The sequence below is a fragment of the Papio anubis genome, chromosome 1 (assembly GCF_008728515.1).
Source record: "Papio anubis isolate 15944 chromosome 1, Panubis1.0, whole genome shotgun sequence".
Classification (NCBI taxonomy): Eukaryota; Metazoa; Chordata; class Mammalia; order Primates; family Cercopithecidae; genus Papio; species Papio anubis.
In genome coordinates, this window is record NC_044976.1 from 108027221 (window position 1) to 108041522 (window position 14302).

General features: G+C 58.8%; 1 protein-coding gene across 6 annotated transcripts; it reads left to right on the forward strand.

Annotated features, from left to right (window-relative positions):
• Nucleotides 1–15: 15 nt before the first annotated feature.
• Nucleotides 16–12213, forward strand: AMPD2 (adenosine monophosphate deaminase 2). 6 transcript variants are annotated; one of them, XM_009214712.4, is made up of 19 exons: nucleotides 42–485; nucleotides 968–1474; nucleotides 5503–5633; nucleotides 5861–5991; nucleotides 6358–6426; nucleotides 6517–6625; nucleotides 6924–7110; nucleotides 7373–7514; nucleotides 7627–7716; nucleotides 7972–8101; nucleotides 8281–8475; nucleotides 8562–8693; nucleotides 8820–8983; nucleotides 9289–9415; nucleotides 9507–9670; nucleotides 9978–10098; nucleotides 10415–10588; nucleotides 10843–10953; nucleotides 11103–12213. In XM_009214712.4, exons 2-19 carry the CDS (start codon nucleotides 1222–1224, stop codon nucleotides 11310–11312), a joined length of 2640 nt encoding a protein of 879 aa, XP_009212976.1. In that variant the 5' UTR covers nucleotides 42–485; nucleotides 968–1221; the 3' UTR covers nucleotides 11313–12213. The 6 variants fall into 6 exon arrangements, 5 of the variants coding, with proteins under 5 accessions (XP_003892386.1, XP_009212976.1, XP_021777582.1 ...); XM_003892337.5 differs by lacking the exon at nucleotides 968–1474 and having other exon boundaries at nucleotides 16–485; XR_002515487.2 differs by lacking the exon at nucleotides 9978–10098.
• The last annotated feature ends 2089 nt before the right edge of the window (nucleotides 12214–14302 follow it).

Here is a 14302-nt window from a genome sequence, read left to right on the forward strand (position 1 = left end):
GGTCGGCAGGCGGGGGCGGGGCCAGGCGGGGGCGGGGCTAAGGGCCACAGAGCCTGGCGCGGAGCCGGCGAGATTTTCGTGGGGTCGCACCTGTTGCGTGACTCCCCCACAGTCCGGCCGCGGGAGTCCGACCCTGAATGCCCAGGGAGTGTTGAGAGAAACCTGGACGAGTTCCGGTCCCGCTCCCTTGGAAGCACGTGGCCTACCCGTCTCTCGATTGCGATTGCGGGGTTGGGTGGTCGCGACACCGGGGTCGCCTTGAGGCCAGTCTGGCTGCCGAGATCTGCAGGAGTCCACCTCCGGCCAGCTGGCAATTTTGAAAGACTGCCTTACTTTCCCCATCTCAGTGCCAGGGCAGGGGCCCTTGGAGTGACTTGGCCGGAGTCTGGGGCCCGACCACCCTGCCCTCTCTCAGGACCCGGGCTTTCTGCTGTGCAGACCCTCCTGGGCAGCCTCCCCTCGGAACTCGGACAGCATGGCTTCAGGTGAGTGTGTGTACGTGTGTTGGAGGGAGGGTCTCTGGGACAGAGAAGTGCTGTGGCCAGGGTGACAAGAGGGTGGGAGTCACAGCACAGCAGCAGGACGTAGGGAAGGCGGTCAGCTCTTCCTACGAGGGCCTGGGGAGCAGAGCCAGAGTGTGCAGAGCCAGAGGAAAAATCCGAAGAGGCTAGGGTCTCTGTCCCAGACCCCCAGACAAGGGGGTCTCCTGGCCTTCCTGCCTTCCTAGGAGGTAGCTATTTGGCGACGGTGGAATTTTCCCAAGACAGGCCCCTCCCTCCTGGGCTGGGATTCTCGGTTCTTCCCCCTCCTCCCAGAGCTGAGCTACCCCCGGAGCTGAGGGTCAGATGTGGAAGGAAAGTAGGTGCTGGGTTTTCACGGAGTATGCCAGCCCTGCCCCGGGAGGACTGTGTTTGAGCTTGGACTCACTCGCTGCTGAATTCCTATTTGTTATTCTTTTTTCTTCCAGACTAGCTGGAAGGACCAGCTAGCCTGGACTTTGGCTTCTTTGCCCTGGAGCCCTGGCATAATGGGGTGAGGGCTCTTGGTGGGTTAGTGGAGAGCTGGGGTCTGGCCCTTCCCCATCTTCTTTTCTACCCACTCCCTCCCCCGCCCCCCGCCAAGCCCAGCCACCATCAGTCACGTCACTCCTGGGACTGAGGAGGGAGGGGAGGGATAGGGGGCAGAGATGGAGGCCCCACTCCCCGAGGTTGCCTAGACAACATGAGAAATCGTGGCCGGGGCCTCTTCCGCCTGCGGAGCCGCTGCTTCCTGCATCAGTCACTCCCGCTGGGGGCGGGGCGGAGGAAGGGGTTGGATGTGGCAGAGCCAGGCCCCAGCCGGTGCCGCTCAGACTCCCCCGCTGTCGCCGCCGTGGTCTCAGCCATGGCATCCTATCCATCTGGCTCTGGCAAGCCCAAGGCCAAATATCCCTTTAAGAAGCGGGCCAGCCTGCAGGCCTCCACTGCAGCTCCAGGTGAGTGTGTGCTTCCTGGCCTCAGGATAGATGCTGGGCTCTGTCTTGCCACCTCTCGCCCAAGCTGCTGGTCCCCTCAGAGGAGGCCACCTCCTCTGGCATCCTCTCTGTGGTGGTGCCTCTTAACCTCAATCCCAGGGACAGCCGGCTTGGAAGGTGGGGTGAGGGGTGGCCGGGGGTGGGGGTGGATCTGAGATATCTGTGCCAGGGATGCTGTCCTCTGTCACAAGGAGTGGGCATGGTGTGGGTGCAGCAAGAGGTGTGTGTGCACACGTGTCAGCGTGTGCATGTGCTAAGACTGCATGTGGAGCATGTGTGAATGGAGTGGGGGTGTGTGGGACTGTTTTGTGGACTGGCCACTCTGACTGGTGCCTGTGCCTTTACCAGGCAGGCTCAGGCTGTTCTGTGACTAGTTCCACTTTTTAGGACCCCACATCTAGATCCCCCTCACTGGGGGTCTGACATCTGGGCACAACCATTGTTGGCTGGCATCCCACAACTGGGGGCTTGACTGTATTTATCGTTTGCTATTTGCTCGTTCCTTGTCTATGTCATGAGCCTCCTTAGGAGTATGGGGCGTCCTTGGTCAGGTCCGTGCAGGCTTCAGACTGGGGCTGCTGCCCGCAGTGCGTGTGCTCCTGCACCCTTTGGTTCGTCTCTCACTCTAGTAAGCATCTCTGCATCATTTGGAGCAGGCAGCGAGGTGCGGCAGTGCCTGTCTCAGTGAGGGCTTGGCTGCCTGGCTCTGTGCTTGCAGAGGGCTGTCTGCCTGCTGTCTGCTCCCAGGCCTTGTGGCTAAGGAAAGACCCACCCTGACTTTGATGACCAGATCATGCTGACTGCCCCCCACTCTTGCAGCTGTCTGTAGCCATAGCCCTACTATCAACCTCCTATATTTTCTTGTTTCATTGAAGATGCCTCGTGCTAGGTCTGTACTGCCCTGAGGGTGTTCTCTGTGCCCAGGTCTGTGCCATCCAGAAAGGGTGTCCCCTGGGTGGGGCCCTCCCTGGCCCTGTTTGGTTCAGCAATAGGGCAACTGATATGGATCTAGCCCAGAACTGGATACCCTTCAGTGGTCAGATGGTAAGAGCATCTGACACTTGTGGGGTCAAAGCCGTGGACACCCCTGTGCCTACTGAGGCAGTCCTGGCAGTGTGTGAGGGGCTCCTGGTCGAGAGGGGAGATGGGGTGCTCAAAATCTCAGAGTTGGTGGGAGTGGCTCTGGAGCGGCCCACTCTGGCTTTTGCTTGACTTCTCTGTAAGTGTGGGTGTATGTGTGTGGTGCTGGCCCCTAGAGAAAGGACCAGTAGGCAGCTGAGTCTTCTAGGCCTGGCCTCTGAGAACGTAGAGGTTACTGCCTGTGTGTCACCTTCAGTGAGCCTGTGGCAGCCCTGGAGAGTGGCCTGGCAGGCTAGGGGGATGGCGTTGGCTGTTGGAATCTGTCCTGCTCACCCCAGGACTGCTGTGGAGCCCCAGACCCCTGTGCTAGGAGAGGGGGTTGAGATTTGGGCCTTTGACTCAATTCCTCCTAACCCAATATGAACCAGCCATGGAGGTCTGTGGTCGGCCTCCCCTAGATGGAGTTAGAAGTGGTCTGGGGCCATATGTAGGGAGGAGGTGTGTAGAATCAGGGTTCTTGGGCAAGAAAAGGTCTTAACACTCTGGGGGTGAGGCAGGTTCCCCTCTTTTCTTCCTCTTTCTACTTTGTCCTTTTCCAAGAAAGAGATAGAGTCACCCCATCTCCACCCCTGCCAAGTTCACTTCACTGCCCTTTACTGGCCTATTGCCTTCACCCTGCACTGGGCCCAGAGAACCTCCCACTGTCCTCAGTGGGCAGGGCTACAAGTAGGATGTATTTTGAAGGTCCCAGGAGTTCATAATTGCAGGCCTCGCCTCAACACAGAGCCTGGTGTTTTGCAGAACACTTGCAGAGCCATTATCTCTGTGAGCCTTATGGCAGTTGTGGCTAGGCAGGGAAGGGAGCACTTACCGCCCCACTTGTAGATGAGGAGCCAAAGCCTTCCGTGGTGGGCAGAGACATGCCTGGAAGCAGGAACAGAATCAGACCCATGTCCTCCAAATTCTAGCTCCCTTTCTCCCAAACTTATTCTGGACAGTTTGTCCCGTCCCTGATGATAGGCTTGGATCAGGGATTGCAAGTCTAGGGGCCTGTGAACCAGCCCCCTGAGCAGCTGGGCAGCGGGGAAGCCTCAGTGACTGGCCCCTACCTAGACTGGGCCAGTTCCTCAGCTGCCAGTTAGCTTCTTCCCCAGCAAAGGCCCTGTCTCTCCTAAGGGACCCCATAGTCAGGGCCCAGAGGACAGTGGTGAGCACCAAGGCCACTGCCAGGGGAGGCTGACCTGGGGCTGTGGGTGTGGAGATGAGGAGAGCTGTTCTCTTCCTTTTTCTCCCCTCTTACTCTTTGGCCAGCCAGGCCCTGTCCACTGACTGTCCCCTAGGGCAGTGGATTTTAAGGAGGCTTGGCTCCTCCCTGCCGGCCTGCCCTGCCCAAATCAGCCTACCCTGCTACTCCCCCTGAGGAGCCTCACATCTGGCTGGGTCCTCCCTGGCACTGTAGGGGCCCTCTTCAGTTCTGGAGCTCATCTGATCTCCCAACTCTGATGCTCCTTTCCTTGGTTTCTGGGCTCCCTTGAACTCCCCTAGCTCTGTGCTCACGGCCATCTCAGGGTCTCCCCTGCTTGCAGCTGCACTTGGTACAGCCTGTGCCAGCCCCTGAGGGACTGGCTGCAGCTTCACTGGCAAACAGGCGGGCAAGGGGCACAGGGCTGCTGGCTGGAGCTGCCTGCACTCTGCAGGTAGGGTTCAGGCAGGGCCCAGGGTGTGCAGGGGACGGGGTCTTGGATCTGGGGAAGGCCCCTCCCTCTTCCCTTCGTCCAGCTTTGGGACCAGTCCTGGAGTATTGGGAAATGGGTGCAGAGACTTTAAGGCCGGCTACCCAGGCAGATCCTGTAATCCTTCCCTAAGCCAGGGTGGAGGGTGCTGGATGGGAGCACTCCTTACAGCCGGCTGAGAGAGGCAGTTTGGGTGTGGACAGCTTCCCACTGAGGAGCTGGGGCTGCTGAGCCCAGGGAGGGTCCTTCGGGGTAGGCTGGAAGCCTTGGCAGCCCCATAGATTGGCAGCTTTACGGCCCTCTGGTGCCATCCTCCGGGTGGCACAGATGAAAAGTCTAGTCTTGATGGAGAAAGACCCCTGGCTTCTGACACTCCATTCCCCAGGGCCCTCTGTGGTGCCCCCAGCCCAGATCCTGGAGCCTGAGTGACATAGACTGTTTGTGGCAGCTCCTTTTAGAGGGGCAGGCCAGGCCACATTTTGGCAGCCGTGGGGCCCTGGGGGAGAGGGCAGGCCTCCAGGGAGGAGGTAGGGTTCCCCTGCCAACCAGGCCTTCCACTTCCTTTCCTCTTCCCTTGAGGGCTGGTCCCCAGGTCAGAGCTGAGCAGCAGCTGTGGCTTTTCTTGTGCTGCACAGGTCCAGGATGTCAGGTGCAGGGTCCTGCCCCTTTGACTGGAGAATCTGCTAGTCCAGGGGCGGGTCTGATCCTGGGTTGCCTGCCCTGGGAGCTGCAAGCTGGGGGTCCCTGGTGTGGCCGCCTGGTCCTTACCAAGCGCCTGGTGTGTGTCTCTGCGGGTGTCTGTGCGTACGTGCATGTGTGCGCACATGTACACGTGCACCTGCCTCTGGGAGGTAGTCATGTGGAGATTCTCATGGCCTGAGGGAGCAGGCTCTAGTCTGGGATTCGGTTCTCATTTGTGGAGGTAATGAATCTACTTGTTCTAGGGGCAGACTCAGAATCCCCACCCCGAGCCTGAAATGGTGAGGGGTCCTTATGTTAGAGGTGAGGGTGAGCCCTTTGGGAGCCACACACAGGCCTACTCCTCAGCTACTGAGGAGAGACTGCCCTCTTTCCCCACCCTGGGCTCTCTCGGGAGCTGGCCTAGTCAGGGCAGGGGCCCAGGGCTATCAGGGGCTGCCCCTCCACCCTTTGACCCTGGCATCACTGTCTCTGCAGAGGCTCGGGGTGGTCTGGGGGCCCCTCCGCTGCAGTCTGCCCGATCCCTGCCGGGCCCCGCCCCCTGCCTCAAGCACTTCCCGCTCGACCTGCGCACGTCTATGGATGGCAAATGCAAGGAGATCGCCGAGGTATCACCTGGCACCACCCGCACCCTCACCCTGTGTCTCCATGCCCTGCCTCTGCTCCCCACACCCCTCACCTCAGCTGTCCCCTCACCTCACGCTTGGCTGTCTCCTGATCCTCAGCCTCTCCCAGGTACCCCTGGTCCTGCTGCCCTCACCCCACCCTTAGACTGTGTAGGAGAGTGCCCGAGGGCGGAGGGCCAGCCATGCTGACCTTCCTTCCCTCCCCCCAGGAGCTGTTCACCCGCTCGCTGGCCGAGAGTGAGCTCCGTAGTGCCCCGTATGAGTTCCCCGAGGAGAGCCCCATTGAACAGCTGGAGGAGCGGCGGCAGCGGCTGGAGCGGCAGATCAGCCAGGATGTCAAGTGAGCCCAGCAGGCAGCTGCTTAGTCTCCCTCCATACCCGTCCAGACCCTTTCAGAGCCCCTTCTCTGCCTCTTTCCCTCGCGCCCTCCCTTGGGGGGCTGCACAGGGAGCCTAGAGTGGGCTTTGGAGTCGGGCTGCTGGGTTCTGTTCTGTCTTCTAGCCGCCGGTGTGGCTGGGCCATGTTGCTTAACTTACGGGTCTGCTTTCTCATCTCTAAAGTGGGTGAGAACAGCACAGGGTTCTGCAGCTCTGCCTTTGAGGATCACATGTGACAACATGTGCACAGCACCTAGTGTGGTGCTGGGACCTGGGAGCAAGGGCCGTCCCTCGTGATCTGCCTGACCTCTCACCCCTCTTGCCTCTAGGCTGGAGCCGGACATCCTGCTTCGGGCCAAGCAAGATTTCCTGAAGACAGACAGTGACTCGGACCTACAGTGAGGAGGGCAGAGGGGCACAGGGGATGCGGAGCTGCAGTCTGCCCTTCTGCCGGCTCCAAACCCCTCCCTTGAATGCACCCCCTGCAGGCTCTACAAGGAACAGGGTGAGGGGCAGGGTGACCGGAGCCTGCGGGAGCGTGATGTGCTGGAACGGGAGTTTCAGCGGGTCACCATCTCCGGGGAGGAGAAGTGTGGGGTGAGTATGGGGTACACGTGGGGCAGGGCCTTGAATCTCCATCACCTATGTCTTAGTGGGTTCCCCCAACCTGGAGACCTGGGGGTGGAGGCTGGAGAGGGTGTTTCTCTTTCCAGCAGCTGGAGGGGCAGAGGGGCTGGCTGGGAGCCACTTGATGTGCTGGACCAGGGTGATCTGAGTATTCCTGGGGGCCAGGGCCTGTGGGAGGTGGGGATAGTTTGGGGTCTGAGATAAAGCCTCAGGGAGGAGGTCTCTGAGTCCGAGACTGAGGATGGTGATTGCATGTCCTCATCTTCAGGTGCCATTCACAGACCTGCTGGATGCAGCCAAGAGTGTGGTGCGGGCGCTCTTCATCCGGGAGAAGTACATGGCCCTGTCCCTGCAGAGCTTCTGCCCCACCACCCGCCGCTACCTGCAGCAGCTGGCTGAAAAGCCTCTGGAGACCCGGACCTATGAGCAGGGCTCCGACACCCCTGTGTCTGCTGGTGGGACCCCCCATCTCTGCCCCACCCCATGTGCCCTAACCTCCTGGGCTTCCTCAGCCTAGTGCCTGGGCACCTCTGCCCTGCCTGCCTCTCCCTACACCCAGCCTCATTCCAACCTCGTGGTGTGCAGGGGTGGAGGTTGGGCAGGAGCTGTCTGACCTACTGGGTCTTCAACATCTCTTGCCCTCTGTGGGGACTTTGGGTTGGGCAGTGGGTGGCTTGGAAGAGCCCTGCTCTGACTTTACCCTCCTCACCCCTGCAGATGCCCCGGTGCACCCCCCTGCACTGGAGCAGCACCCGTACGAGCACTGTGAGCCAAGCACCATGCCTGGGGACCTGGGCTTGGGTCTGCGCATGGTGCGGGGTGTGGTGCACGTCTACACCCGAAGGGAACCTGACGAGCAGTAAGAGGGGTGTGGTGCGTGTTGGGGGGATGCAGCGTGGGAGGTTGCATTGGCTTGGGAGAGGCCACAGGGCTCAGCTTGCTCTCCTCACCCAAGCTCCCCTCCATGCCAGTTGCTCAGAGGTGGAGCTGCCATACCCTGACCTGCAGGAATTTGTGGCTGACGTCAATGTGCTGATGGCCCTGATTATCAATGGCCCCATGTGAGTCCCCTGCCATCCCAGACACTTAGCTTGCCTCCTAGCCCAGATTCTCCAGCCCCAGTTCTGCCCCAGACTCCCATCACCTGGTGTCTTGCCTTTCCTAGTTGCTGAGCCCTCGACTTGCCTGCAGTCTACTGGCCTCTTCGCAGCCTCCATCCTTACCCTCCCACCTGCTCCCTCTGATCTGCTACCCGAGCCCTCCCCAGGTGCCTCCCTTCAGGGCCTAAGTCCCTGCCTTGTTCTCCTCATGCCCAGAAAGTCATTCTGCTACCGCCGGCTGCAGTACCTGAGCTCCAAGTTCCAGATGCACGTGCTACTCAATGAGATGAAGGAACTGGCCGCCCAGAAGAAAGTGCCACACCGAGATTTCTACAACATCCGCAAGGTGGGCCCTGACCCCGTGACCCTCTCCATGTCCTCATCCCACACCTCTGCCCAGCCTCCCCTTCAAGGGCCAGGCCCCCCACAGAGCATCCAGTACAGAGGGTCCTTTCCCATCGCACTGCCCTGGGCCCCAGACCTTCCTGGCCTCTGGTGGATCAGCAGTGCCCTGTTCCACTCCAGGTGGACACCCACATCCATGCCTCGTCCTGCATGAACCAGAAGCATCTGCTGCGCTTCATCAAGCGGGCGATGAAGCGGCACCTGGAGGAGATTGTGCACGTGGAGCAGGGCCGTGAACAGACGCTGCGGGAGGTCTTTGAGAGCATGAATCTCACGGCCTACGACCTGAGTGTGGACACGCTGGATGTGCATGCGGTCTGTGCCAGTGGTGTGGGCTGTGGGACTGAGTCACTCAGGGGACCAGGAGTCAGGGGTGACCTGAGCCTTCCCACGTCCCCCAGGACAGGAACACATTCCATCGCTTTGACAAGTTTAATGCCAAATACAACCCTATTGGGGAGTCCGTCCTCCGAGAGATCTTCATCAAGACGGACAACAGGGTATCTGGGAAGTACTTTGCTCACATCATTAAGGTAAGGAGGCCGCCTTCCCTGGCAAGCCTCGAGCCTGAGGATCTGGGGGCTTTTGGGGGGTGAGACTCAAGGAAGGTGGGCAGATGACCCCCTGAAGAGCTCTGACTCAGCTCACCTCATGTCTAGGAGGTGATGTCAGACCTGGAGGAGAGCAAATACCAGAATGCAGAGCTGCGGCTCTCCATTTACGGGCGCTCGAGGGATGAGTGGGACAAGCTGGCGCGCTGGGCCGTCATGCACCGTGTGCACTCCCCCAACGTGCGCTGGCTGGTGCAGGTGCCCCGCCTCTTGTGAGTGTCCCTTGGAGTGGGAGGGGAACCTGTGGGGTCATGTTCAAGGGGTCAGGGCCTGCCTCCTGCCCTCCTAAGATGGCTGAGCCTTCCTTGTCCCTGCCAACCCCTCTGAGTGCAAAGAAGGGCTTCCTGGTCCCACCCATGGTCTGTCCAGCCTGGCCCACCTGGGTATCCTTGCTTTCCCAGTGTGGTTCAGATACGCCCCTATGCTCTTGGGCCGAGCTCTGACCCTTACTGGCCTGCTGGGTTTCCTCCCATTGGCCCTGACTTGCACACACCTGCATGTTATGTCTCGCCTGCAGTGATGTGTACCGTACCAAGGGCCAGCTGGCCAACTTCCAGGAGATGCTGGAGAACATCTTCCTGCCACTGTTCGAGGCCACTGTGCACCCTGCCAGCCACCCGGAGCTGCATCTGTTCTTGGAGCATGTGAGCAGGCAGCACAGGGCTGGGTATGGGGAGCACAGCCAGCTTCACGTCCAGCTGCAGCTCTGGGTCTGACCTCAGGGTTCTGTATTAGGTGGATGGTTTTGACAGTGTGGATGACGAGTCCAAGCCTGAGAACCATGTCTTCAACCTGGAGAGCCCCCTGCCTGAGGCGTGGGTGGAGGAGGACAACCCACCCTATGCCTACTACCTGTACTACACCTTTGCCAACATGGCCATGTTGAACCACCTGCGCAGGTGCCTGCACCACCCTGTGTCTGTTTGCTGTGCCGTCTCTTGCCCAACAAACTTCACTCTTGGCACCTTGGGCTGGGGCCACCAGACCTCTGACCCACCTGTTGCCTGGACTAGATGGGTTCTTTCTCTGCCCTTGGAGCTACATCTCTCACCCCTCACAGCCAGTAACCTACCCCTGTCCCCCTTATCCCAGGCCTGCATAGTTATCGGCTGGAGGACATATGCAGGCTGGGTTGGGAGGTCAGGGGCTCCAGTGAGCCCAGGTGATCCCAGGCTCGGGAGCTGACACTGTCTTCATGTCCCCCAGGCAGAGGGGCTTCCACACGTTTGTGCTGAGGCCACACTGTGGGGAGGCTGGACCCATCCACCACCTGGTGTCAGCCTTCATGCTGGCTGAGAACATTTCCCATGGGCTGCTTCTGCGCAAGGTCAGGATCTGCACGCCCAGCCTTCCCTCCCAATTGTTCACCTTCCTCTGAACCATTCGAGCCCCTTCAGTAACCAATCCTCCTCCCACCCAGCCCTCAGATTGGATTCTGCCTTCCCAATGTAACTACCCTTCCCCGCCCTAGCCTCCAGCCTGGGGCCCCAACTTGGATTTTGACTAATTCACCCTTTGCACATCAGGCCCAGCCTGGATTCTCCTCCCCCTTCCCTCTTCTGTGGCTTGGACCCCCAGAACCACTGTGCCCTGCCCAGCCTCGAGGCCACCTGACAGGCCCTCCCTCCCTGTTGCCTGCCCAGGCCCCCGTCCTGCAGTACCTGTACTACCTGGCGCAGATTGGCATCGCCATGTCCCCGCTCAGCAACAACAGCCTCTTCCTCAGCTACCACCGGAATCCGCTACCGGAGTACCTGTCCCGCGGCCTCATGGTCTCCCTGTCCACTGATGATCCCCTGCAGTTCCACTTCACCAAGGTCAGAGCCCAGCAGGCAGCCAGGCAGGCGGGCGGGTCCCAGGACGCTGGGGTCTTTCGGGTTGGGGGGGGGGTCTCTCGGGTTGGTGCTGCCCCCTGGTGGTAGAGCATAGCAGGCCAATTGGCAAGTCCTATGGAGTTGGGGGGTTGGGCGGATGGGGGGCGGGGGTGGGTAGAGCGTGTGGGGAGGCGGGGGAAGGGAGGCAGGGGCAGCTAGCCAGGACGCACTCATCTGAGGGAACCTGGTCCGTGCAGGAGCCGCTGATGGAGGAATACAGCATCGCCACCCAGGTGTGGAAGCTCAGCTCCTGCGATATGTGTGAGCTGGCCCGCAACAGCGTGCTCATGAGTGGCTTCTCGCACAAGGTACTACAGCGCCTGCCTGGACCTTGGCATGGCATCGCTCCTCCCCTCCTTTGCATTTGGGGTCCTGACCTGTCCCTGGGATGGCTTGGGGTGGGGCACGGCCCCTCAGCACTGGCTGCAGCCCTGCCCATTACCCCTGCTCCCTGCAGGTAAAGAGCCACTGGCTGGGACCCAACTATACCAAGGAAGGCCCTGAGGGGAATGACATCCGCCGGACCAATGTGCCAGACATCCGCGTGGGCTACCGCTACGAGACCCTGTGCCAGGAGCTGGCGCTCATCACGCAGGCAGTCCAGAGTGAGATGCTGGAGACCATTCCGGAGGAGGCGGGTATCACCATGAGCCCAGGGCCTCAGTGAGCCTGGTCCATGAAGTGCCCACCACATCGCAGCACTTTTACCACGTTTTGTCCTCAGACCCCTCCCATGCTGCGTGGTCTCTGCATGTCTCCGTTCTTGTCTGTCTCTGTCTTGCATGTCTCCGACCATGTCACTGTCCCTGAGCCGCCCAGTGAAAGCAAAGCCTGGGAATCTGCTCGTTGTTGTTCGGGCTCAGGTAGCACCTGACAGCCCAGGTATTGAGGGTCCCCCCTGCTGGTGGCCCTGTCCTGGGGTCCTCAGAAGCCTGACTGTCCTACGGGCTTCTCCAGTGTCCATAGGGGCTTGGGATGGTTGTGGGGGGCTGGCCCCTCTAGCCTTTCAGGTCCTTCCTGGACAAATCTAAGCCTTGGCCAGGGCTGGAGTTTAGGCCCCTGTCTTGTTCATGTAACCCAGGGGCAGGCGGGGGACCTGTACACCTCTGCTGTGGGCATGGGGCTGCTGAGGGTCTGTGGAACTCCAGCAGCTCCGCACTGGCTAGAGCTGGGCTGAGAGCTCAGTCACAGCCCTGGGCTTCCTGGCCTAAGTGGGTAGACGCAGGTGGCAGAGGTGCTGGACCACATCTCCGCCAAGTCACTGCCCAGCAGCCTTCTCCGTCCTGTCCCCAGCCCACGTGCTCCTTGGGTGTCAGCTTCCTGTGCCTCTGTGGGAGAGGGCAGCTGCCTTGTGTTATGTCTGGGGCCACGGTCACTGCAAGGTCCTGGATCTGCCACTCAACCCTGGGAGTGGTGTTCCCAGTGTGGCTCCCAGAGCTTTGACCAGATCCTGATCCCAGCTGGCCCCTGTGTTATGTTCTGGACCGAGGCCTTTGCTGTGAACTGCAGTGTTTCATACGACCCATCTTTCCTAGTGCATGAGAAATAAAGATTATTTAATTAATGAAGCAGGTGGGGTTTCTGTTGGGAGAGGAAGCACCATGGTGGGAGGTGGCTGTGAATGGAGGCACTGCACATTCTGAGGGGAGGGACTAGTCTTGGGTGATGTGTATGTTGTGCTTGTGGAAACTGACAAAGGAAGCTGTGGGAGAGAGGAGATACCCATCCGACCCTCATCTAGCCTGTCCCCTATGAGGGGGACAGTTAGCCCCAGGTCTGCAGCACATCCCTGTCACACCAGCTCGGGGGCTGGTGTCTGTTTCCTACCTTGTACTTCTTCCCCTCTTCCAGCCTCTGAGGGGATGGCCTGGTAGGTGGGGACTGTGCACCTACAGGCAAACCGGAGGCCAGGGTCTTCTGGGGGGTCTTATTTAGATGGCCCTCTCGAGGCCATACTCTCAGAGATTCTGATTCAATAGGCAGAAGGTGTGGCACAGACATCTGCAAACTCTCGGGCAGATTGTATTGCAAGAGGTTGGCACAAGCCTGCGCATTCTGATTCCAGCGCCTCCCCCCACAACCTCAGCCTCTGTCCCATGTTTAATACACAATTTCTGGAGCACCTCCCTGGCACAGAGGTTGCTGGAGTCTGTTCCCCAGGTAAAGAAGGAAAGTGGAATGTGCCCTGGGCTGTGCAGGGTCCTGGGTGGGCGGAGAGAAGCCTGTCGCTGCCCCTGCTGCTGGCTGGGGAGGCCTGTCCTCCCCTGGCTGGCTGCCTCAGAAGCGATTAGCCCTGGAACAGCATGAGCCTGTGTAATTGAGGGCCTGCCCAGAGCCAGAGCAGCTGGAGCAGGAGGGGGAGGCTGGGAGGCCGCTGGCTTCCTCCTCCCTTCTTGTCAGCTGCTCTCCCTCACCCCAGCCTCTTTCAGCAAGCAGGTCTGCACCTGGCCCTGGGCCTCCCAGCAGGTGCCCCGGGAAGACGCTCTCCTCATCCCTCCTCACTTCCCATTGGCCAAGCCCTCTCCCGGTCAAGACCCGAGGCCCTTCAGTTCAGAAGACACCCCTTGCCAATTCATCCTGGCCACTTACATGTCACAGAATTGAATGCTGGAGCCCAATGAGGGTGGGAGGTGGTGAGTCCAGGGCTCCCCCACGCAAGCTGGGCCTTGGCTGCCCAAAGATCCCCCTTTACAAGGGTGAGAGGGACTCACTTTTCAAGTAGGTGAATAATAACACACCTGAGCTATGTCTTGTCTTTGTTTTAACAAGGAAGCAGGATTAAAAGATGTTTCTAGAAGGTCTTTCGGAGGCAAGAACTGCCTGTCCCGTCTGCCAGCACTTAGGACTCTATATTTACTCGTTGAATTTGTCATTTAATAGAATCCTTCAGTTCACTTTCTTGTCTCCTGTTTTTCTTAGTGTGTGCTGAGGCTTAGCTCTAAGAATATTACTAATTTGAAGTTCCTAGCAGCCTCTCCATGGTTTATTTTTGAAACAAGGTCTTGCTCTATCATCTAGGCTGCAGTGACCTCCTGGGCTCAAGTGATCCTCCCACCCTAGCCTCATGAGTAGCTGGGACTACAAGCACGTGCCACCTTCATCATGCTGCGCAGGCTGGTCCTGAACTCCTGGGCTCAAAGTCCTGGGATTATAGGCGTGAGCCACCGCGCCCAACCCACAATTTATTTTTTAAACAACTTCCCTCTGGTTTCTTAGTTTCTCAGAAATTTCTCTTTCAAATATTTGTGAAGAGAAAATAATCTTAAAACAGTAAGCCCTTAATACTTCTTCCTATCTGAAAAGAAAATCATTTTCGTTAAAAAAAATTGGAAAATAAAGAAAAACAGGAAGAAGTAAAAAGCCCACTCATAATCTACCAAATATTCAGTTTCACCAAGTATTTGCTGCATGCCTGAGATGTATGTAGATATTTTAATACATATCTATGCATATTTGTGCGTTCTTTTCAGTTCTTTTAAAAATCGTATTTTTGAGTTGATTTCACGTGGATAATTTGGGCTTTTAAAAATATTTATTATTTTTTTTTTTGAGATGGAGTCTCACTCTGTTGCCCAGGCTGGAGTGCAGTGGCACAATCTTGGCTCACTGTAGCCTTTGCCTCCCAGGTTCAAGTGATTCTCCTGCCTCAACTTCCCA

Bases quoted from the DNA above. Each gene is read 5' to 3' on its own strand.
- AMPD2 (XM_009214712.4), top strand. From the start codon at position 1,222: ATGAGAAATCGTGGCCGGGGCCTCTTCCGCCTGCGGAGCCGCTGCTTC. The intron at 7,717-7,971 runs GTGAGTCCCCTG...CCTCATGCCCAG, and splicing joins CTGATTATCAATGGCCCCAT to AAAGTCATTCTGCTACCGCC. The intron at 8,984-9,288 runs GTGAGTGTCCCT...TCTCGCCTGCAG, and splicing joins GTGCAGGTGCCCCGCCTCTT to TGATGTGTACCGTACCAAGG.